This window comes from Guyanagaster necrorhizus (assembly GCF_019112545.1).
Source record: "Guyanagaster necrorhizus MCA 3950 unplaced genomic scaffold BT62scaffold_7, whole genome shotgun sequence".
NCBI lineage: Eukaryota > Fungi > Basidiomycota > Agaricomycetes > Agaricales > Physalacriaceae > Guyanagaster > Guyanagaster necrorhizus.
In genome coordinates, this window is record NW_025064886.1 from 1,708,899 (window position 1) to 1,731,176 (window position 22,278).

General features: G+C 48.3%; 14 protein-coding genes across 14 annotated transcripts; 6 read left to right on the forward strand and 8 right to left on the reverse strand.

The window, feature by feature from the left end:
• Positions 1-23: 23 nt before the first annotated feature.
• BT62DRAFT_1003625 (uncharacterized protein) lies at positions 24-640 on the reverse strand (the record flags this gene model as incomplete). The annotated part of the gene is made up of 3 exons (XM_043176964.1): positions 24-205; positions 262-455; positions 504-640. The coding sequence occupies 3 exons, from the start codon at positions 638-640 to the stop codon at positions 24-26; spliced, it is 513 nt and encodes a 170-aa protein (XP_043042400.1).
• Positions 590-2,741, forward strand: BT62DRAFT_1074417 (uncharacterized protein). Its single transcript, XM_043179016.1, has 17 exons — positions 590-705; positions 755-804; positions 887-994; positions 1,047-1,090; positions 1,142-1,170; positions 1,231-1,308; positions 1,358-1,419; positions 1,486-1,497; positions 1,555-1,568; positions 1,626-1,734; positions 1,787-1,987; positions 2,049-2,063; positions 2,126-2,178; positions 2,243-2,261; positions 2,313-2,443; positions 2,512-2,535; positions 2,583-2,741. The coding sequence occupies exons 3-17, from the start codon at positions 931-933 to the stop codon at positions 2,670-2,672; spliced, it is 945 nt and encodes a 314-aa protein (XP_043042401.1). The 5' UTR covers positions 590-705; positions 755-804; positions 887-930; the 3' UTR covers positions 2,673-2,741.
• Positions 2,742-3,454: 713 nt separating this feature from the next.
• BT62DRAFT_889112 (uncharacterized protein) lies at positions 3,455-3,861 on the reverse strand (the record flags this gene model as incomplete). Its single annotated transcript, XM_043182980.1, has 3 exons — positions 3,455-3,537; positions 3,589-3,702; positions 3,804-3,861. Coding segments are annotated over 3 exons (255 nt in total), but the record flags the coding sequence as incomplete, so codon positions are not given.
• Positions 3,862-3,925: 64 nt separating this feature from the next.
• Positions 3,926-4,404, forward strand: BT62DRAFT_733657 (uncharacterized protein). Its single transcript, XM_043182066.1, has one exon. It carries the CDS (start codon positions 4,026-4,028, stop codon positions 4,359-4,361), a length of 336 nt encoding a protein of 111 aa, XP_043042403.1. The 5' UTR covers positions 3,926-4,025; the 3' UTR covers positions 4,362-4,404.
• A 979-nt stretch (positions 4,405-5,383) lies between these two features.
• BT62DRAFT_918404 (uncharacterized protein) lies at positions 5,384-5,918 on the forward strand (the record flags this gene model as incomplete). Its single annotated transcript, XM_043184086.1, has 3 exons — positions 5,384-5,482; positions 5,540-5,807; positions 5,830-5,918. The coding sequence occupies 3 exons, from the start codon at positions 5,384-5,386 to the stop codon at positions 5,916-5,918; spliced, it is 456 nt and encodes a 151-aa protein (XP_043042404.1).
• A 266-nt stretch (positions 5,919-6,184) lies between these two features.
• BT62DRAFT_929975 (uncharacterized protein) lies at positions 6,185-6,943 on the forward strand. The gene is made up of 3 exons (XM_043185838.1): positions 6,185-6,489; positions 6,540-6,636; positions 6,698-6,943. The coding sequence occupies exons 1-3, from the start codon at positions 6,448-6,450 to the stop codon at positions 6,721-6,723; spliced, it is 165 nt and encodes a 54-aa protein (XP_043042405.1). The 5' UTR covers positions 6,185-6,447; the 3' UTR covers positions 6,724-6,943.
• BT62DRAFT_946635 (WD40 repeat-like protein) lies at positions 6,746-9,879 on the reverse strand (the record flags this gene model as incomplete). The annotated part of the gene is made up of 8 exons (XM_043187985.1): positions 6,746-6,965; positions 7,020-8,950; positions 9,004-9,139; positions 9,199-9,345; positions 9,404-9,503; positions 9,561-9,655; positions 9,702-9,814; positions 9,862-9,879. 8 exons carry the CDS (start codon positions 9,877-9,879, stop codon positions 6,878-6,880), a joined length of 2,628 nt encoding a protein of 875 aa, XP_043042406.1. The 3' UTR covers positions 6,746-6,877.
• BT62DRAFT_733679 (uncharacterized protein) lies at positions 9,620-11,748 on the reverse strand. The gene is made up of 13 exons (XM_043182067.1): positions 11,604-11,748; positions 11,371-11,542; positions 11,306-11,315; positions 11,143-11,251; positions 11,035-11,086; positions 10,897-10,973; positions 10,749-10,841; positions 10,592-10,689; positions 10,375-10,530; positions 10,265-10,320; positions 10,153-10,204; positions 9,702-10,097; positions 9,620-9,655 (listed from the first exon to the last, which is right to left on the reverse strand). The coding sequence occupies exons 1-12, from the start codon at positions 11,639-11,641 to the stop codon at positions 9,997-9,999; spliced, it is 1,014 nt and encodes a 337-aa protein (XP_043042407.1). The 5' UTR covers positions 11,642-11,748; the 3' UTR covers positions 9,620-9,655; positions 9,702-9,996.
• A 315-nt stretch (positions 11,749-12,063) lies between these two features.
• BT62DRAFT_929979 (uncharacterized protein) lies at positions 12,064-12,949 on the reverse strand. Its single transcript, XM_043185839.1, has 2 exons — positions 12,356-12,949; positions 12,064-12,309 (listed from the first exon to the last, which is right to left on the reverse strand). Exon 1 carries the CDS (start codon positions 12,855-12,857, stop codon positions 12,408-12,410), a length of 450 nt encoding a protein of 149 aa, XP_043042408.1. The 5' UTR covers positions 12,858-12,949; the 3' UTR covers positions 12,064-12,309; positions 12,356-12,407.
• A 682-nt stretch (positions 12,950-13,631) lies between these two features.
• On the reverse strand, positions 13,632-14,099 carry BT62DRAFT_1003631 (uncharacterized protein; the record flags this gene model as incomplete). The annotated part of the gene is made up of 1 exon (XM_043176965.1): positions 13,632-14,099. The coding sequence occupies one exon, from the start codon at positions 14,097-14,099 to the stop codon at positions 13,632-13,634; it is 468 nt and encodes a 155-aa protein (XP_043042409.1).
• BT62DRAFT_965555 (uncharacterized protein) lies at positions 14,027-14,780 on the reverse strand (the record flags this gene model as incomplete). The annotated part of the gene is made up of 2 exons (XM_043188778.1): positions 14,027-14,585; positions 14,639-14,780. 2 exons carry the CDS (start codon positions 14,778-14,780, stop codon positions 14,521-14,523), a joined length of 207 nt encoding a protein of 68 aa, XP_043042410.1. The 3' UTR covers positions 14,027-14,520.
• A 1,462-nt stretch (positions 14,781-16,242) lies between these two features.
• Positions 16,243-16,959, forward strand: BT62DRAFT_733889 (uncharacterized protein). Its single transcript, XM_043182068.1, has 5 exons — positions 16,243-16,352; positions 16,398-16,470; positions 16,536-16,607; positions 16,669-16,774; positions 16,838-16,959. The coding sequence occupies exons 2-5, from the start codon at positions 16,453-16,455 to the stop codon at positions 16,897-16,899; spliced, it is 258 nt and encodes an 85-aa protein (XP_043042411.1). The 5' UTR covers positions 16,243-16,352; positions 16,398-16,452; the 3' UTR covers positions 16,900-16,959.
• Position 16,960: 1 nt separating this feature from the next.
• Positions 16,961-17,483, forward strand: BT62DRAFT_733923 (uncharacterized protein). The gene is made up of 3 exons (XM_043182069.1): positions 16,961-17,113; positions 17,170-17,273; positions 17,335-17,483. The coding sequence occupies exons 1-3, from the start codon at positions 17,060-17,062 to the stop codon at positions 17,426-17,428; spliced, it is 252 nt and encodes an 83-aa protein (XP_043042412.1). The 5' UTR covers positions 16,961-17,059; the 3' UTR covers positions 17,429-17,483.
• Positions 17,484-18,439: 956 nt separating this feature from the next.
• BT62DRAFT_888994 (uncharacterized protein) lies at positions 18,440-22,014 on the reverse strand (the record flags this gene model as incomplete). Its single annotated transcript, XM_043182978.1, has 16 exons — positions 18,440-18,478; positions 18,540-18,712; positions 18,775-18,827; positions 18,882-18,953; positions 19,020-19,242; positions 19,294-19,431; positions 19,488-19,504; positions 19,557-19,890; positions 19,948-20,258; positions 20,324-20,551; positions 20,608-20,786; positions 20,841-20,950; positions 20,998-21,403; positions 21,457-21,565; positions 21,619-21,865; positions 21,915-22,014. The coding sequence occupies 16 exons, from the start codon at positions 22,012-22,014 to the stop codon at positions 18,440-18,442; spliced, it is 2,739 nt and encodes a 912-aa protein (XP_043042413.1).
• Between the last annotated feature and the right edge of the window lie 264 nt (positions 22,015-22,278).

Below are 22,278 nucleotides of genomic sequence, written 5' to 3' on the forward strand. Positions count from 1 at the left end.
ATAATGAAACCGCCTGTTGTGGTTTAGAGCTTTTCGTATGCTTTCCGCCCTGCGAAAGAGACATCCCCTCTAAGTATGAGGCGGACAGGGCTAGCTTCCCCTGGACGCCTGGAAGACCCTCGGCCGCACAAATTGTCAACAGGGCTATGCTTCTTTACGGTAGGAGCAACCCAAGAGAACGGCAATGAGAAGGAGCCACTAGAGACTAGTAGCGACATCAAGAACAAGAGCAAGGACGAAGCAAGAACAGCATCATGCGACTTCTGAATGGTTCTTTCACGGCATGAACGAGTTTCCGTTCTCGCCGCGACAACAGATTAGTAGCTGGGAATCCTATCTCCCATGATCCTATCTGTACTGGCGCTAGGTCAGCAGAAGGAGTGGGGATAGGTTCCGTTATTTCAGCATTGGCATCAGAAGACTCTTCGCAGCCGAAACACACAGTTACAGGAAATCTAGGCAAATTTCAGAGAACATGTACCCTCAGAGCTCTTGGTCAACACCCTACAACAACCGCCAAATACATTTCCAATACAATCGGCAATTGCCTTGTCCTTCGCCGAAGTGCTGCGACGACGCTGAAAACGAAGTTTCTTGCTTTCGAGAGGCGTATCGACGGCCCCCCTTTATGGGATAGCATGATTACAGCAGCTCAGACGTCACGGTGATAAGAATTTCTGACGAATTATGACCCTAGGCAACTAGGTAGCAGCATCACAGAATATAGAATCATGGCCACTCATGCCTCAGTCAGGGTCCGTAAACAAGGTACCCCATTTGGAGCTGTCAACTTGGGATTTCCATTTGTAGGGCTTCTTAAGTACCGGTGTTAACGACATATTCCTGATGTTGTCTGTCGTTTAATCTGCGTGCCCATCTTATTCCCAGCTTATAGGTCTACCACCACCTTGACCTCTCTCTGTGTCCACCATGGCCGATACCACCACAGAAACCCTCATAGGTCTCCCTCAGCCCTTCGGGGTGTTCTTGATTGGTACGTCCTTTTCCTCGTGCTAGAACGCGTCGCCCGCTAATCTCTGTGTTAGCCATCTGGATATCCTTGGTATTGTTCGGAATCATCGTGGTCCAGGTATGCGTCTCTGACATTGAAACACGAGTAAGTGTTGACGTGCTTTTACAGACATGGAACTACTTCAGTTCGTTTCCCGAGTGAGTGTCCGGTAAAGTCTCGCCGTCGCAGTCAGATATCCTGACATTCTGGGGGTACAGCGATCCTCTCTGGCAGCGCATCTATGTCGGGTCCATTTTCACGGTCGATTTCCTCTGCTCGTTCTTTCTCCTTTGGTGGTAAATGGCCTCTGTCTCGGCGGTGATTCTCCGCTCAGTCACTACACAGGATGTACGACCTGCTGATCAACGACTGGGGCAATTTTGAGCCGTACAGCCTTATCCACTGGGGTACGTGTCTTCTCTCTCGTATTCTCCCTCTTTGTTCTCATGTGGTGTCCCTAATTATTTCTATAGCTCTCATAACAGGTAACTCGTGACTAGAAACATTTTCATTCAGTTCTGAATGCGTGTTATTGCCTCTAGATCCTCTATTCGAAGTAAGAACGGATATCATTTTGGCACTGTCTGAACAGTGACTAACATATTGATCCTAGGGCCTCATTGGACCCATGGTACAGGCGTACTACGCATGGCGAATTCATGTAATCTCTGGGACATGGTGGTTGAGTGGGCTCGTCATGTTGTGCTCCCTCATGGCAGTCGGTACGTTCAAAACGTCGCTAACAATTTTTATGTGCTCAATTTCACATTCTAGGTGGGGGACTTGCTGGAACTAACGCTGCGGCCACGTTGAAGACCTTCCAAAACCTTGCCGAAGCCAAGGTGGTTGTCATTTTCTGGCTTCTGCCGCCGGCCGTCGCAGATATTATCATCGCCTTCTCCCTCACGTACTATTTGCGCCAACACAAAGGACGATTCGAGGCGAGTGACAAGGTTTTGGATAGGATCATTCGCAGTATGTCCATTCTATGCTTCTTGCCTTTGTATAGTTGACCTCATATTCCTTTGTCTACCAGTGACCGTCCAAAATGGTAAGAAGCTCGCTCATATGTCGGCGATTCCTTTGTGGCGCTTAACAGTTGTGAATCGGCAGGTCTCCTGACAGCTGTTATTGCCGTTATCGATATCATTATGTACTTCACAGTCGTAAGTTCGCGTTTGATATATTTCATCCTCTTCGGTTCCTGACAATCGGCTGGTTATATTATAGACCACTCCTTACCACATCGGCAAGTATTTTTACGGGCTCTGACTTCTTCGCGTCTTAATATTTTCTCTAGCCTTCACATTCATTTTACCCAAACTCTATGCCAATACGGTCCTCTCGTCGTTGAACTCGCGTACTGCGATTCGGCGAGACCTCAGCAACCGATCCGATGGTCATGGCCTGTCTTCGGGTGGCGTCTCTGCAGTAAGTCGCTGACAACCTCCTCTGTCCCTGTTTGTGCTCGTAATTGATTTGTTATATCTTCCCCTTAGCTACATCGCACTCAAGCATCCGGGGTAAGTTATATTTCCACTGTACAGACAGCACCTGACGTTGGATTTAGGTTATTGTCACGGTCGAGACTCATGAAATGCAAGATACCGTGAAGCGCAACGTGGAATGGGACCACACATCAGCAGATACCAAGGTCTGAAAGGACCTATCACCTCTTCGGCATGCAAGGATACCAAAATCATGATGCATCTCGTTAAAAAAAGAATGTTGTACTTCACCTTAGACGCTGGAAGATGGTCTTGTGTGTGGGTTGAGTTGGACAAAGGGAATGCCCAATTTGTAGACTTCCCTGATTTCGGCCCTTGTTGACTTAATCTTTAGTTCCCGAACATTTTCTCTTCACATATATGTGTATGCAGAGTGATGTGTCTTGTATAAACTCCTCGCTATCTTGTTTCTCCCTGTACACGCTACAGTCGTTATTGTACCTATGGCGGTAGATTCCAGTACCATGCATCATTTGGAAGCGCTGGCGCGTTCCACTCAAAATTGAAACCATCATGGACCTGAGTGCACAGTAAATTTTCTGGTCCAAGGTACGAACAATTGTTCATCCCCCCGGGATCGGACTTGTTGGAAGGTTCTTGTACCCCATCAAGGTGAACAATTGTTGGGCAGCGCGCCTAGATACCTTATTTCACTCATATCTTTGGTACCATTGCAACCGCAGTACCGGACGTTGTCCCTGTACTGGTAAGATAAGCATTAGTGGGTTTACCTGGCACAGATATCGACGTTCCGCAGGGCAGCTCAGACAGCTGTGCACTGCAAGCGAACTTCATAAATTTGGAGAACATCTTTTGATTTCAAACGTCTAATCGAATCCCTTCTTGTTCCTAGGCGATATAATGTAAATTGGACTGGGTGAGAAAAGATGGAAACATCCGTAACACGTTAGGACTTGTATTTCGAGTTCAACCATCACTCATGGTGTTCTGCCACATGGGCGGCCTTGCTGTTGTGGTACTCTGTGTAGTTGTTTGCCCATCTATAGATCCCGTAACCTAATTTCTTAACATCAGCAAAAACAGAAGGACGAAAAGATAACGACGAACCCAAGGCGAAAGGAACGATCCAATAGGGAACCTCTGCGGCTATCCGCCTGTAGCCCTGGAACAAATATTCACGTGCCCAGTTTGGACCTGCCTTTGCTTGGAAGGGCGAAAGGGCTGTTAGGAGAGTCGAAAATGTCCGAAAAGAAATAGACAAAGAAACGAGAAAAAAAGGAGTGAGTGTCCGCGCCAATGAATTCTTGCCAAGGGTGACGTACTGTACTGGTAAACACCCCTCATCCTCGTTCCGCCATGCTTGTCACCCCACCACGCACTCTATACCAAGAAAAAGTATGAATTTGGATCGTTCTTATTGGTCGAGGCATGCTCACCCATGCCCGCTTGGCTGCAAAAGATATCTTCGGGTCAGCATTCTTCAAATCCAGAATTTTATGTACTCACGCCCAGGCATTTCTGAATAACGAATAAATGTCGCTCTCATGGTAGGCGATGGTCAAGTAAGTGTGCTGGTCGCACCCATTGCGCCGTTCCGTCCCGGTTGGCTTTGGATCATAATAGAGCCAAACAATAGCGTTCAAACGTGGCCAAACGTCATCTTGGTATTTCTCATACTTCCTCGACCATACCTCGGTAAGTCTCTTTACTGTTGTTGGGGACAAATACTGAGAATTCTTCAGCATAAAATGATGACCCATCAGACATTGTATACGCTGGCGAACGCTCTGGGGATACTGGCAATGGCTACGGTCATTGGCTATCACGTCGTCGCAGTCAACTCGAAATATCTCTCCAAGAATGCCCAGAGCAAGCTATGATTGGTTCGGCGAGTACGCTAATAGGTGGGTATCCTTCTGTAGTCTCGACCGAGCTAATTCATGCCGTCAGCTGTGTATATATTTCTCCCCGAGGCGCGAATATAAATGTTAATACCCCAAGGTCTTCCCTTCCTTGAGAAATGCGGTAAAGCAAGATGCATTACACTATATACACGGTAGCGGGGAACGATCGTGTCGTAGACTGAATTATCCATCAGCAACAAATCTCTCTATGACGATAAATGGTGTTTACCGCATATTCAGGACGCGTTCGTACTAGTCCATGACACGACTTTTGGCATGTTTCTTGCTCTATGCTCTCCTCTGCTCCCAGGTCTAACTGATAATCAAATGATGCTTCTTCGCCGAGCCATATTGATATTTTTGGTCATAAGGTTTGAACAGCCAGCACCCTATAGGACGGCTCCGAGTCTCCACATCAGCGTTTAGCTGTTTTGCGCACTACTATATCAAGCCCGTAAGCGTATGTCGCATCCCAAGTCGCTTCCATGCTTCTTGTACGTCTGACCCACATGCTTTTGAACATATAGCGAATATCCAGACATCTCTCAATCATTACGCTCCCACCATTCTGCCAGCCAGAGGAGAAGAGGCTCCCGAAGAAACTCGCTTCAGCAGTCGCCACATCACAAAGAACAGCAACTTTCATTTCTAGTCTATCTGTTTTTGGTCACTTGACAGACGTCCTTCGTGGCAACTCGTAAATAAGCACTTCGTTTACGAAAGGTTACCGCTGGTGCTTCCAAATAGGTTATACCCTGTATCACTCCGCACCTTGAGTATTAATGTAAGAAGCCCCACATCAAGACACGAACCCTTCTTCTGCACCAATCGACCATTGTCCACTGGCTAGGTAGTTTGCGAAGCTCTGTTGTGGCCTATCATAATAAAACGTTGGAGAACTCGTCTCACTTTCTCGTCTCGTCTCATCTTATCTCGTCTCCCCCATCCTCCCTCGAAAAGCTCTAGCGAAATATTCGCTTCGCCTACCTGCATTCCCCATGCCATCCTCACACAATCTATATCTGTGCGTCGCGATATTCCTGAACTTAGCCGTCTCAGGATGGGCTTCCCCGCTAGCTGTCAAAGAGTTGAGCAAGGTACGTTCGTTGATTATTTCTGCACAAAAAACTAAAGAGTTCAACCCCATTCTGCAGGAGTTGCTCCTTTCTCCTCCTATATCTCTGGTGGAGCGCGTCGTTGACCCCGAAATCCCCTCAAATTTGCTTCTTGAGCTGTGGGACCTCCGTCCTGACACAGCCCAGCTCTTCCATCATCCTGCCTCTGCTCACCAATCACAGCCACAAACCAATCACGACACCAGCTGCGCAGAAGATATCTTGGCATCCCAGTATCGCGACGGACGGTGCTGCGATGATGCTGGTTGTGCAGTTACTACCGGACCCAGAGATGTGCATCTGCGGTGTAAATCAGTTGACTTGAGCAGGTTTGGAAAGAGCGGGCATGAGCAGTTCTGCATTAGGGAAGGCTATATATGATTCGAAGGGTCTTGGGTACCGGGAGCTTAAGAGATGAAAATTTAGGTTCACTTTATACAGCACGATACGCACATCGGACCACCGGTTGGGTGGTTCGCCTATGACCGGTTACTGTTTCTCCAGATTTTATGACTGTATTATATGCATTGTATATACACACACTTAGACAACCAACACCTATAGACGTAAACAACCCTTTTCATGAGAAATTCTCACGGAGTCGGCAACTGGCAAATATATTATCCTATCTGGGATCCAGACCTTCCGCCGCCCGCCCTTAAGGCGCGTCGGCCCTTCCTATTACTGCATTGGCCAGGCGGCACGTTTTCGTGTCCAGACTTAGGGTCCCCCCACCTGACGTTTCCTTCGTACATCTCGTGCCCTGGTCATAGACTGTCTCACAGCTTCGGGGCCATTCCATTGAGTTCGTCTAGGCAGATGACATCACCCATGGCCCAAATATATATACCATTCCTTCCTACCGTTCCCACCCACTAATACCCCTCACAGCAATGTTTCCCTCAAGAATTTCTCGAGCAGCAACTACTGGCTTTGGTGGAGCCAACATGCCGAGGTTCATGATGAACCAGCCCAAGAACAACAGTGTGGTATGCTGCTCCGTGCTCTTTGCTAGCCGCCTGTGTTGATATTGCTGCAGGTCATGGGCGTCGCAGGCTTGATGGGCCTCACAGGCTTGCTCTACTGGTGGGGCTACCATGACATGGAGCTTCGGCACCCCGTAACGGCAGAAGCCGGTATGTCTGGTGTCCTGATGTTCAACGCGGCGATGTTGGACTGACTGGCGATTTGATGTAGTCGAACCACCCACTTCGAAGACTTAAGTACTTCGATTTACAACCTAACCCCCACTCCCAAAGTACTTAATTATTCGCGGTGGACCCTGTACGAGACGAAAGACGAAAAAGGAACTGTATAACAGAAATACAGAGCAGGATGTACAATAGTCATACTAAAAAGCATTCCCATCCCCATTCATCATACTTCTATCATCTTCGCATCGTTTAGCTCTTTGGCTTTCGATTGATCGATGAGGTAGCAGAGCGTTGACACGTTCTCTTCGCATCTGAATAACAAATGAACAAATAAAGCAATGTCATATAAAGACCAGAAAACTCACAGCTTAGATATGGCCTGCTCGCACTCGCCAAGCTGTTTTTGAATGACTCTAAAGACGCTCGCGTACTCTCCAGACCGATCCCTAAGGTATCGTCCATGCGCCATCAACAGGGCGTTCACCCAGAGCAAGTCGAATTCCAAATGAGGACTCCGCTCAAGATGCTCTGCCACGTAGCGCAACAAAGTAGGAACATACATGACTGGCACCTGTCGCGCAACAAGGCGTATATCCCCACGTGGAATGCTCTCATAGACACGCTGGATGAGAGGCTTCTCACTCAATCGGAACGCCATAATCAGCGCCTTGAGGAACTCCCGCTTGGACAAAACATCGAGAACTGTCTGAGGTGTCAAGTCCATGGAGAGATCGAATGGATCGAAGAGCACCGTGTCGTCCAACGAATAGATAAGGAGACCTTCGGTTGAGGCAGCGGCCCAAGTTCGACCTGCAGGGGAAAACCTCACGCACTTCGTTCTAGCCTCTTGTCGATACCGCCGTTTTGACATATCCCCACCACGGGTTACCCCAGGGAGGCTAGTGTCCATCCGGTCTTCAAGGTCGCTTTCGTTCCCTCGGTCATCAATTAGATCGACGTTGATCCCGGCCTCATTGACCCTCCTGCTGTCCAAGAATTCCTCCGTTCCATCAAGCGATAGATTTTGGGAGATCTGGAACTTTTTGACCATGACCCCTTCGCCCTCCCTAACATCATAAAGCACAACATACTTGCTGTTCCCACCGGCGAGGATGCATCGGCCGTCCGCGGTATATGCGAGACTGTTGAACGCCTTGCCAGAAGTGCTATTAGCAGCTGACGTACGATCATCCGCTTTGCGTCCCCCGGAAATGTCTTTCCGCCCTTCAATAACATTCGTCTGTTTCCCTTCCTGAACATCGAACAGGGTGAGCTGCCCATCAAGCGTCGAAACCGCAACTTGCTTGCCATCGGGCCGGAAAGCCACAGCAAGAACATCCGACGACACAGACCACGGTTCCACGGCGCGAGACCTCCCAAACACGCTCCAAACTCTCACCGAACGATCCCATGAACCACTAACGAGCTGATTCTCCCCCGAGGGGGAAAAGTCAAGCGAACTAACCGGTCCCTCATGGCCAGTAAAGATATCCAGGAGCTTTCCTGTCTGTACGGACCATAGGAATACTTCGAACGAGTCGGTCGAACCAGCTGCTACAACTTCTCCCGAAGGATCGACGGCAAGAGAAGAGAACTGAACAGGTGATGGAGATGTAAAAGTACGGAAATTTCGGTACCGGATGAGATCGAAAGCACGAACAGTTCCATCGAATGATGCGGAAAAGAGGACGCTGCCCTGTTTTGCAAACGATATGGCAGAGATGGGAGCAGTGTGCTCCGTGAAGGTGACAAAGCAGAAGCCAGAATGTATCGACCACACTTTAACTTTGCCATCATCGCCGCCTGTTGCTATTGTTTGACCATCGGGAGCGTAAGAGAGGGTGTTCATGTCGAAATAGTGCCCTTGCTGTTTCAGGACGTACGATTCGGATTGCCATTCCCACACCAGTAGTTGCCCAAGCTTCTTTGCACCAAAAGCGAGCCATTCTCCTGAAGCATTAATAGCTACAGAGGAGATCTTCTCCTGTGATATGCTCAAGGTGTGTATGTTGGAAAACGCAGGCATTTCCCAAAGGCCGAATATACCGGTAGAGAATCCGACAATGAGAAGATTTGAAGGTGCATGGAAGGTCGTACAGACGACCCTGGTCCCTGGTTGATTGAAATAGTGCCTTTCGAAGATACCCCAGCGGGTATTGATAATAGAATTTGAATTGGCAGGGAGTCCAGAGCCTTTCGAGGTGGAGGCAATAGGCTGATCTTCGTCGGAGTCAGACCCCTCCGGTAATTTAGCCTTCCAAGTGAAGACCGCACCATCACGGCTGACTGTGTATATCTGAATGGAACAGTCAGCTTCTATGCTATCGTTGATAATCAACGAAGGCATACCGCATGTCCATCAGAAGAAAAGTAAGCAGCCAAAACAGCGTCCCTGTGCCCTGCGAACGTCTTTGAACGGAAACCTTCTACAGGATCCAGAGTGTAGAGCCGGGCTGTCATATCGCGCGACGTCGAGATGAAGCACCTGTACAGTAACACCCCATTTAGTCTCTCGCGATAATTTCGGCGTGAGTCGCAACATACTTCGAATCCGACGACCACTGGATACTCAAAACGTTGTCGTGATGTCCCGTATACGTTCGGTGGAGAGCAAATGGCGCAAACTCTCTCGCGAGATGGTTCGGTGTCCGCCATACCTGGATATGTGCACCATGCGTGACGGCAATGAACCTATTTATTCTTCCGTCAGCCACCAGTTTCTTCTTTACCCGTCCCAACGTGGACTCACTTTCCATCCGGTGAAAACTTGATATCCTTGACGGCCTTATGGAAGTTGATGTGATGCAAAATGACTCCTTTTCGAAAGTTCACGAGCAGAGCACGACCATCTACGACGGTCAGTCCAAACCGGATCATTCAAACTTGACAAGGAAAAACACACACACCTTCGTCCACGGATATCAGAACGTTCCCATCGGGACTTAGTGCTATCGTGGCGATATTTTTACGAGTTTCGAATGATAGAGTGAAGGACTTGTTGCTAATCAAAGAGTCAGCAACGTTCGAGGTCCCTTCATAGCACGCACTTTACTAGGTCGAATACGGAGACTCTGTTGCCCACTGGACTCAACAAAGAATTGCCGTCCGCAGTGAATAGAACATTGCCTTGCCGGTAAACAGTTCCGCAGATGTTCGAGAACTAGAACGCAGGTAAGCACGGGAAGTTCAAATATGAATGGAGCCGACCTTGTAGTTGGCCTTCATCCCTGAATTTTTGCACTGCCACACATTTTTTCCGGACGCGATCGGCCTTTCGGACCGCACCTCCGCAATATCGCGAAAACATACGAACTGGGGTATTTCTATATCACGCCTAAGCTTTTAAATACGTACGATATGACATCTTTTAAATGAACTTAACGACAAATTTGTTTCTACAATATGAATGATGTGAAAATGAATCCCGAGCGTGTGATCGATGCCTTCCTATCGATGAGCTGGCTCTATCATATCAGACAGTACGAATGAAAGATTGACCATTTGATATACTCGCAAATCGAGGTTCAGTTGAGTGGTCAACGGTTGCACTCTAAGAAAATCCAGTTAATAAAAATATACGACAGAAGAGTGTGTGTGTACATTAGCGTACCTCGTTAGTCGACGACTGCCCTTTGCCAGTCTCGGTATCCAACGTGTTCATAGAAGCTACAAGTTCAATTCCATCAAACTATCCAGAAAGCAGCCTAACGACGGGCTTACAAATCGGACCCAGGAACGTAGGCTCTGAGCAATCCAAATCACCATCTATCCTACTCGACGATGCGTCACTACGGTTCAGAACCTTGAGCAGAATAACGGTTATCAGAACCGTTAAGCTGTAAATGCGTCCGAGCACAGTAAAGAGGGAACAGAATACTATTATTCACCATGGCGATTAACAACTGAGGATAGTAAGTAACTCATAAAACACACGCACCATCCCAGAAAGAAAACATAAAGATGGACATGAGACTTGTGAAAATGGCCGTCGTGATACCGCAAGTCAAGGCTTGTATCATGACCCGCCGTAGTATACTAATCCCGTCGTAGAAAGTAAACGAAGGAATCACGTTCGTCGAGATTGAAACGCTCACTTTCTTGTAGATGCATAAGACGACTCTATGTGCAAACATGTCCAAGCCAAGGAACTTGCAATCGTCAAGTCTGTCGCCGCACACAGAGTGGAACTCATCCTAATGTCAGCCAAGGCAACCAACTGGATCAAGAGTAGGTAAATCTCACAGCATCAAAGGCACCTTTGGCCCAAAATCTTGAGGATGGAGGGTAAGATAGATGGTGGCCACCAGAATGCAGAGCATCTACAGCCACTGTTTTCAAAAAAAAAACGCATGCATTGTAAAGGCTAAGAGCGTGACTCACGTTAGCTGCAATGAGAAACACGATCCACGCCGTGATCCACTTGTTCCTGGAGCTAAGCAAATCTGAGAATGCGATGCGAGAAACCTGAGAGAGAGAGAGACACCCTACATCATCCAGTACCGACGACAGAAAAAACTCTGCGAAATCAAGGCGGAAGCATACGTGAGCAAGACTACAACCGGGACGGCCCATGTGTATATGAGCGGTGGACCTGGATCTTGATCGAGTTTGAATATGAGTGGGTAAAAGCGAAGCTATTGCAAGGACGAACTAATCATAAACTAGCAGGAAGCTATGTGAACATGAGATATATATGGAGAGCCCCAGATGACACACCAGGTAAAGGCCAACCATAGACACGAGTGAACAAGCCCCGTCGAGGAGCAAAGAAGACAAGATACAGTAGCGCAGCCACCTCGTCGTCGTGAAGTGATACAAGTAATAAACACTCAAAGCGACCTGGGATGTGTACAATATTGTGTTCAACCACGAAATTGGCAGAAGGTCCCTACACTTTCCTTCTCTAAGTGATCCCAATTCGAACACATAGAGAGGCCTAAGAGACGCACCTTGAAGACACATCAGATTGAACTGGTTTCAATGTCATAGTTAGTTCCCAATGCAGTGGAGGAGAAAACTTCTTGAGTTCCAGATGAAAGAACGACTTTATATCCCAAAGGGACGCCTACATATTCGACGGTGAACCCTAGATCTGAAAACCCTTGGCTGCGTTCCTGAGAAGACGGGGTTACTCGAGTAAGTAATGAATGCCAAGGTCGCGGTGATCACAAATGACATTGCACCCGCCGTATCCACACGTGGATGCATTACCTGACGTGCAGCGCGCTCATATCACTTTCCACGGTCAGGCTCAAGTCTCGACGTCGAAGGAAAACTAGAAAATATCTGCATATAGGACTGTGCATACCAGGCGAACAGGTGGATTACTATGTCGGACGCCTGAAAATCCGGGGTCAGGGCCACTCCAATTGGACCCGGGTATTGAACGTTCACCGCTTAGTCCAAGACCTTCATCCACATCAGCGAAAATTATCCTGTAGTACGGGATATATTTCCGTGTTCTCCAAGTGAATGGCAGAACTGATGCTTTATGTCGTGATTAAATAAAGTCCGGATCCGAATGCGAGTGAATGGATGTCGAGCGGCGGTCATAATGAGTGGCTTGTCGTCCCGTTATGGGATTAGACAGTGCGAATAGAACAGGGATCGTCCGTCGCTAGGTATCTGATGTGTTGGATATCGAACAGTTTCACCCTAACAAGGCCCAGTCAATATAGAGGTGCAAATTGCACATGCATACCTCAGAGCTGAGTGACCGCAGCACAGTCAAATTCGTATCCATATCATGAAGTCTACAGCGTTTGATTTGTCAGGCTTGGAACCGCATGCTCTGAATAATCATTGCCCATCACGCTGACTCGTAAGATTAGATTGAACAAAGTCGTCAGGCTGTAGATCCGTCCGAGAATTCTAAAGACAACCGCATAGAAAGCTGTTCCACGATATTTATTCAGCGCACGACTCGAGAGATCTGGTGCAAATGTACGAGCGGTGAACATGAAAAATGGACATGAGTATCGCGGAAACGTCAAGGAGTGGACCGTGACGGGGAGTGATAAGCTGACTGTCGACAATGGATGAATTGAAAATAGTGCGCTTTCCAGCATGGGGGACAGCATCCAAGCCAATAACCCTGCAATCGTGGCTGCATGTATAGCACGAATTCCTGTCAACCATGGCCCCAAGGATGATTGCATGAAACCAACGAGCAGATGATCTACGTTCTTTGCAGAAAACGCCATATTAAGTTGCCATTCTATTCCGGGCGCTAAGAAAGAAAGCAATGAAAGGGAAACTCATATCGCCCATTATCGATGGCAAAAGAATGAAAGAGGATACCAGCAAAAAGAACCGAGGCAGATGCAAGATAATCATTATTAAGAACATCCATATCGATATGGGGTAAAGTGAACCCGAAGAGAGGTAGGTTATTGATACCATGAAGGCGTTACGAGTCAACACGCTAAGCTCCGTCAGGATGCTCACAGATCCAAAAATATAATCACACCATCGTCGGTAAAAACTCAAAGGCGAGTTTGGGATGTCTACAACAACCAAGAAGCCACTGACATCACCACTCTACCCTGAAGAGAAGGGGGCCCGGGGTTTATTTAGAACTTCTTCTCTTCAGAGGGGAGGACGGAAGAAACCGATTAGGTGAGCCGAGTGACCGCCTTTTGCCCCCATTCAAACGTAGCTTAAAAGCTAAAAAGCCGGCTCGGAGTCGTTTCCCATGAGATTGAGAAAGAACAAAATACCGTGACAAGCTTGACGCGACGGAAATGGCACATGGGTGATGTCCCGCAGATGCCGCGGCACTCAGCCTCGGGACTTCTTCTTCCACACTACAGTACATAGTAACAGTTCTTCGCTCGTTCTAGATTCGCGTCTGGACCATCGTGAAATTTTTATCCGAGTTTTTATTATTACTGCTCGAATCGATCCGGGAAGGCATCAAATGTTTTTTAGTTTAACTGCGGTGTACATATTCATTATTATTCCCCCCGACCGCGTCATCAATAATGCTTTCCCGCAGAGACATGACCGCCGGAATAATTTATTCGACTACAGGTGACTCGGGATTTCGGATCGAAGCCGACGTAGCTCGAACGCCCCCATCGGTCATGAACGAATTTTTCAATACGATTCGACCCCGACTCGGAACCTTGCTCGGGAAAAAAAAAAGAACTTGAAAGGTGGACTGTTGCCTGAAAATCATGCTCTGTTTCATGTGAGATGCACGTGGATAGAATGCGTTCTTGGAACCGTCTAGCTAGTAATGTGCCAATAGTGACACCAATTATGTTGTGTAAACTTGGCGTTGATATCGGTATTGTATGGCGCCCATCGATAGAGTCGACTTGGCACGGCATGTCAAAAATACTCCACTCCCAAGTGCGAAGAATACCTTGTGTGACAGATGTATTCACGCGAAGGAATTCGTATGACACAGTAATGACATCATCCACAAGACATCCTCTCATGACGTCCGAGTCGCTCAAAGCGCGGAGATTGTGAAAAGCAAAAACATTGTGAGTTATAATTTATAGCACAAGAAAGATAACTAGAGTAAGGAGGTGTACTGTATATGTAGTGCTTCCAAATAGTACAACACCAGGGTATAGAGTAGATGATAGCAAGTTGCAAGAGACCAAAACAAATTTATCCATCCTCACGCCCAAAAAGCAGCAGCAGCTAGCATCGTGTGGCCACCACCTCGCAGCGCCGGGGGGAGGGAGGGCGGGTAATGATGATGATGATGATAATGATGGTGTGCCCGGGGGTGGAGTCCGCCGTCATGGATATTGGTAGGCAGCGTATAAGCATGCGTTGATGGTAAGATAGAGAGACCGAGAGGAGGGTGATGAACGAATAAATTATGGACGAGTTGGATTCAAAGGGTCGTCAGCCGCGACCGAGGTACTGCCAGAAGGAAGTGTTTGGTGGCTCTGTACCCTGCGTCGAGTGGTCTGCCGGACATGATAAGTTACAGGATTCCATTGACGAGCACGGGTGGACTCACGTTCGCGTATGCAGACCCAGACCTGGACGCCCCTCGTCTGTGGGTCCCAGACGCCACACTGCTCATACAGCCGCCAGTGGACGTTGGCAGTCCAGATGCGAGTAAACTCGTCGATGGTGGTGGGAGGATGGATGCTAGCCATGGGGAGTGAGGGGACAAGATTGGCAGAATAAGCTGATAGGGAGGGAGGGGGCCCTTTTATATGTCTCAACATGGGTGGGTTGTGTGTCGACGCGGCGAATCGAGCCGGCGAGCAAACTGAGTCGATTGGTCCGATATCCGCAACACCATTCAGATTCACATGACCCTCCTTTACCATTCTTGGCGTCACCCTCGCTTTTCGGGTGGATCAGATAACCGTTCTCTTCCTTCATTAATGAATACTTTTCCAGCCCACGGGATCCATCGTTCTCTTCACAGAACGTGTCGGCGACACCACCACCGAGTCATTATTACCTTGCTATGTGTAATTATAAAACACACACACAAAGGGGGCGAACAGCCTTTCGCTGCATTTCATTCGCGATTTGATGATCCCTCGTTGCCTGCTCGTAATGGGGACCGTTGCAGCAAACGTTCCATTGCACCGTTGCTAGCGCTCTGCCCCTACATGCGCCCACGCAGCCAAGTCTGAAACATAATCGAGCAAGGTGGACCCGAGATAGCGGTTCCCCAGACGACGCCCAAGCAGCAGGGCAAGCCGCGGAAGCAGCCCGCTCGAATATTATTATTATTATATGCTGAGGTGATCGTGATTATTAGACATCTCCTCGGCACTTGAAATCGGTCGGTCGGGGGCACAACAACAACGCGTGCTAGGTAAGCGCCGATTAGCAGCGGAACCCAACTCTCGGATACACGGTACGGAATTCTCGCAAACTTGTTGCTGCGGTTCCGACTACGCGTCGGCCTGATCAACTTCGATCCTTTACCGGAATTTTGGACGCCTCTTTGAGTTACCAAGCGCTTACTACTGCCCACTGCCTTGATATAGATTCTTGTCAGGCATCAGGAGACCCCAGAACAAATTCTTATTTAGTCGCCTCGCACTGACTTCTGTCAGGGGTGATGTAAAAACGCCCGCCGCACCCCCCCCTCCCCACTTGAATGAAAAAAAAAAAAAAAGAGTTGCCGCGAACACGCCGCAAATGAAAGGGAAGGGGGAGGAAAGGGAAGGAAAACGTTATGCAAGGGCCACGACCTATGCGAAGGGTCAAGGTTTGATGCCAGGAGATGATATACACGTTGCATGACAATCAATCTCTTGTGTCGTGGCTCCCACCCGACGGCAGTGAGCCAGTTCATTACTTTACGGATCATATAAAGCGCTCCCCCCTTTTCAAGGGTCGCCAAGGCTACCACAGCGTCGAGGGGGTACGGCTTATACATATGAAAATCGAGGTATCAAAATGAATACTTGAATGGTAAACGCCAGGATGAATATTTGTAGATTGTCATGGTGGTGGGGGTCCGTCTCTTTCACGACGCCCCCTCTATAACTTTATCGGAGCCAAAATCTCGTCTGTGTGTGGGGTGGCGTGCTGCATATCGATCATTTTTCCCCACACAAAGAATCAAATAGAGGCGAGATGAGATTTGGCGAGGGAGCCTGGTCCGGGACACGGGTCTTCGGGTTTACGACGCAAGAGAAAGAGAAAAGAAGAAGAAAAAAAAAAAGCAAAAAGCAAAAACGGATGGTCAAATCGCATCTCGGGTATGATAGTTGGCTAAGCTCCGTTGGAAGCTGATGAACCCTCAGACTCGGATCGCGAAGGAGTCAGTAGTAGCAAGTAACACAAAGGCCTTCGGTCCGAATGCCGAAAACATCACAGGTGTGACTCAAAGCGCTCATGGTTCTGGTCCAAAGAATACTATGAGGCCCTTTCGCATATACAAGTCGCCAGAACTTACCGGAATCTTCAAGTTTTTTTCAAAGGCTGGATCGCCGAAGAGGTCTCCCAGAAGTGTCGTGCGTTGGGTTGTCTTGTCGGGACGCTTTGCTTAAGCTCAAGGGATGCGGTCGGTACTAGATGATAGGCTTTGCAGGAGTCTCTGCTCTGGCCCTGGGCGCATTCATACTGGGGAAGCGGTCGATGGCGAGGAGGAAGAAAATGGAGCTGCAGTGTTATAGGGATTGTGAGTATTGCTTTTGTTGTTTTGGGATCGGCGCAAGTTGTGTCTCACTCTGTCTGTTTGCAGCGATTGAAAAGGGGGAGCGAGAAAGAAATACTACTGAGGTCCCTAGTACACCAGCTGGATAGATACAACGCTTTACCCAGTATTCAAAAAATCTTGATTTCTCCCCGTTCTTCTTTCCCTTCACTTCAGGAAAGTGTCAGATGATTGCTGCATGTCTCGCCATTTATAACATGTGGGAACCCAACCGCACCTTGACCAGCCTTCCTTTTTCCCTCGCTCACCATGTCGCAATCCTCGCAGCTACCAGGCAGCAACCTCAATCCCCACACCGGGCGGGTACGTCACCACAACTTGCAAGAAAAAAAAGCAGGCAGACGGACCGTCCCTTTCAGAAAGCGATCATCGCCATGGGCGCTCTAATTTTGGGATACACATCGTTCTACCTGTACCTTGATAGGAAAGACCGTAAACGGGTCGAGCAAGGTCGACTCGCCCTGTGTGCGTCAGGCCATGCTCTTTGGCAAAAAACACTTACTCAATCCCTAACGTCATTCCAGACGAGGAAACTATAGCTCGCTCCAAGGAGAACCACGGCGGGTACCCTTTGCGCGCCACCCACCCACCTACCTCCCTCTCTGCACGCGAACATAACGCACACCATGTCATCACTGACCAGCCCACGCCACAAAGACCCAAAAGCGACAGTGGACAAGCCTAAACGAAGTCATTCCAGAATTATGTTAGTAAAGGGGGGGGGGGGTTATGAGAAGATCGCCAAGTTCCAGGAGAGCGATGCGGGGAAGAACGAGTTGTGATCATCATGTCTCAGTCGTTTGGTTAATACCGCCCAAGTTGCGATTGTAATTTGTTTCTTTTGTTTCTTTGTTTTTTTTTTCCGTTTTGCGCAAGAAGACTTTTTTACTTGAATACAGTCAAGTTCCATGCTCTGCGGGGTCTGGGTACTTGATTGACGCCGCCTGAGTGTTCCAGAAATTTCAAGGCAGCGCCACGAACGACATGAACAGCTTCCGCTACGAGAGTTCCTCAAAGTCCGCTTACTCGTAATTTCATTTCCTCGCAGGTAAAGCATGGGACGTCATGAGATTTTTTTTTTCTGGCTTCGCAGTTTGATAAAAAAAAAAAGAAACTCCCCAAGCTCCTGGAGCATGAACTTGGGCAATAGGAGTCACCGAAGACCGTTTACCCTTGGTCCATTCTGGTTCATGCACGATCTGATCCTGGTGGCTCGTCTCCCCTCGAACACTAGGGCGATCGCATCGCCAATGGCAGTGTCTTAGGCTTGATACCCGGGTTGTTTTTGGGACCTTTCGACTTCGCGCGCATTCAAAGAACATTAATTTACCGGAGTTTTACAAAATTCCAGGGGGAGATGAGGATCATGCTACTTGTCTGTTAGTCCCCGGGGTTCGAGTGTCGACTCGGTTCAGTCTACCCTAAATAATATCGCACTGCTCCCGCTAACAAGAAATCAATACATCGCTCCCGACCACCACAGCTTCCCTTAATATTACCCATCTATTCTGATTGATTTAATTAATTTCCCTGTGCATGTTACACTCCCCAATGTCCGCAGATAATACTGTTCCTAGCACTAAACGTCCTTAAAATAACGCCCCACCTAAACTAGCGTTCGCGTTTCGTCTAGTACGAAAACTTCATCAACCACGGGTTTAATACAATCTGCAACCGTGATGATAAGCGAGGGAGGAAGGCACATTAAAGGGAGGAATAGAAAACACACCGGTAACAGAATATGACAGCCCACGACAAGCGACAGTGGGATGATCAGCGCAAACTGGTAGCCCCAGATCTGCCATTCGTAAGGAACGGCATTGCTCGCGAACACGATCATCATTATGATGAGGGCGAAGCAGATGACAAAGGACAGCCAGAAGCCTTTCAAGATACGAGGGACTAATATATGGGGAGGGGTTAACACCGGCAAAGGCGCCGGAAAATCATAGGAACAACGGTACCTTCAATCCAGAACGTCGATTTCTCCACCTCTTTACCGGTAGAGCCCCATGTCCTAACGAGCCGTTTAGTTGGCCCCCCATGAGGAGGAAAATCGGACCACACGTACATGTCATACGAGAACATATGTGCGAGGAGAGCGGTCGAAAGGTGAATGCTCAAGCCGCCGAAAAAGAATAAGCTTTGTAGAACCAATCAGTCGCAGTCTTTTTCATTACGACATTCCTCTTTTTTTTTCTTTACTCACAAGAAGGGAATCCATCGCAAGTTCTCGATCAAGGCAGCGAACAGCCGGCGGTGACCCAACCGGTACTCCAAAAGCGTGAAACCCACGTTGCCCAGGGCAGGAAACACGACCACACAGGCGAGAAGAATCTCGAAGCTGTGCAAATAGAACTTGTCCAGTTCCGGTGCCAGGCCCAGGAGCAGGTAGTTCATGACGGACCCGACCGTGGCTGCTGCAATCCCATCTAAAGGTGGTCAGGAACCCATGCGAAACCGAGTGATTGCGGATAACTTACAGTATGAAAACATGTAGGAAGACATTCCAATTTTGTAATGTATCGGGGCCTTAGAGCACATGAACCCTCTCAGCTGAGCGCTGATAGGACCTTGCCGCCACCATCGCACTATAGGATTGAATATAATCTCATCGCATCCTACAGAGATGCCATCAGCATCGAGTCTTCGTTCCGAGGTCCCATAATCAGCTCACCATATGCATATTTCTGCCTACAAGACCGACATGAGTAACCTGGACTCCCAAAACGGCGAAACGACTTACCAACGAGCCAACTCGTCCACGACTGTCAAACTAACACCTTCTTTGAACCCTCCATTAGAATACGTGGCCCAACGCAGTGTATACCCCCGAAGCAATAGCCTTAACGCCAGATCGAAGTCCTCCGACACATTTGCTTCCGACCATTGCTTGCGCTTCCCATCTGCTTCGTCAACAAACGAAGCATCTTGAACCGCCGACCACCGCAAGAATGCGTTATGTCCCACGAACGGGGCCACCTCGCCATTAGCGCACCCGTAAGAGATGCACTTGTTGATCCGTCTCGTGAAGTGCGTGATCCCGTTTTCGAAATAGTGATGCGCCACTTGCATAACATCTACGTTTTGGCAGCATCAGCATCAAACTTATATGAATGAGCTCATCCATGTCATACCTGATTCGTGCTGGATGATGGCAACGTCTTCACTCTCCCCCATTTCACGAGCCGCATCTCTAAAGCAATCTTCTGGGACGATAGTATCCGCGTCGATAATCAAAATAATCTCGCCGACCCTTAAACTCTGCCCATTGCTTGCCCAAGGTTTCCACTTCCTGCCACTCTCCTCGTACATCTCCTCGATAGCCATATGCATCGCCCGGTCTTCAAGTGGCATCCACGACTGGTCATACTGGTCCTCTCCTTGAGCGATAAGATCGGCTAGGTGCTTTTCCAACTTGATCGAAAGCGCAAGGCCGTAATTCATGCTAAATAAAAGGACGCGCATCGCAATCAGTAATGTCACTTTACAAACGAGATCTGGTTCACTCACTTGCTTGCTTTCTTAAACTTTCCAGCCCTCTTGAACCCGCCTTCTTTGGAGCTGTGAGGAGGTCTCGCAACCCATCCGATATTGTGGTTCGCATAGAAGTCGATTCGTTCTTGACGGTCCTTTTCAGGAATGAGCTGGAGACCGTCGTCGCAGATGAAGATCGCGGAGGTGCCACCCTGTCTCGCGTACGTTTGCATCGCCTTCTTTATGGAGAATACCGAAGGGGCGCTGTCACAAAATTCTTCATTACTCAATTTGATGATGGAACGAAGATGATAGCTCACATCGTCAATTCCAAGCTTTCTTTATAAACCGGTAATTGAATCGTAATATGTGGCAGATTGTTATCAATCTCTGGATTAGGCTCAGGACGAACAGCAGAGTAGAAGGCGGAGTTTTCGTGATATTGGGCTACGGGACCGATTATAAGACTGATGTTTCCGATAAGCTGAAGGCAGAAGAACTGTGTCAATCACGTTAGTGAAAGACATGAAGGTAGATGCAGGGAAGCACTAACCAAAGATACACAGAAGATGACAGGCAATGTGACAACAAGAGCGAACCGAGTGGTGACACCATCTAGAGCATATTCTTCCAAGAGAATGGAGATACCAGCACCCACGAAGTCTTTACGAAGGTCAGCGTTTGGTTACACGGAGATGTAAAATACATACACAGAGCCATGGCAGCGCCGCAACCTGCGTAAAATGGACCAAGAAGAACGTTCTTTCGTTGGCGCTGGCGGCGTCTGCCACCCGCTTTCTCGATGTCACCGCTTTCATTAGCAGGAGGGGACGATGAGAGCTTCCAGGACCACCAATGACTCTTCTTCCGCGGCGGCGGCGGTTGAGTGGACGTTTCCTTCTCGGACGCTTCCACTACGGATGATGTAATTGGTCGAAGATTAACTGAAGATGACATGGACTGGTATGGATCGAGAGGAGAAGGAGTATTAGTCTCCCTTTTCGGTGCGCCCCTTGTTCTCCAGACATATTTGATGAGCTTCTCTTCGAATTCGTGGCACAAAGGGATAATGGAGTCTACAGCATAGGCCCAGAGGATTACACAGTCATCGCTACGCTAAAGGCCCGTTAAGATACTGAACAAGCACGCGTCGAATTAGAATGGCTTACAATGAATGCTCCACATTGATCCTTCTCGGCTGTAGGGAGCATGTCCATACTTTCGAGAATTTGGATACGGGTACTGTGATCAATTTGGATCGAAGTGTCGTTAGGATGCCTATGATTAGGAAGATTAGGGTCTTGTGAGAGGCGTTCGAAATAGGAACTGACGTATATGATATCACGACGTGAACGCTTGGACTCTTGATTTTCACGGCCACGGCCGGATTCAATCTGCGCACATTTTCTTCGAAGGGTATGAGAGCAGGGTTCTCGTAGGGAAAAACACGGAAGCTGCTTGTGGGAGTACCGCCAAAGGAATCGTGCGAGGCGGATGAAGAATTTGCTCTAAGACAGACACCAGTCAACTGAGATTCAGATGGAGGGAGAAACCAATTATTCGGAAGTGTATTTTCATCTGCGGAATGGTTAGCTCTCAGATCCATTTGGAGATTGAAGCGTCTTACAGATATTATGCAAAAGAGCGTCGAACGCGTCGTAATCACTATTGAGTATGGTGATGCCAGAGCTGGGTATACTGGTTTGAAGACTGGCCGTGGTGGACATGTTCGTTAACGGGGAACTAGTCTCGCGACTCTCACGAGGTGCCAAGCGGTGTGCTTATAATTGAAAACTAATTGCTCTTCGAATCAGGAACATGTGAATGGGTCAAGGCGGCCAATCACCATACAGATCTATCCATCAACTGTAACGTCAGGATGATATCGAGCATACAAAACATTCAATACACGGTAATAAGGCTTGGCCGCACGGTGCCTCACTCACGGTCTCGTCGGGGCCTTGAATAGGGAGACCAAAACCAAAATCGGA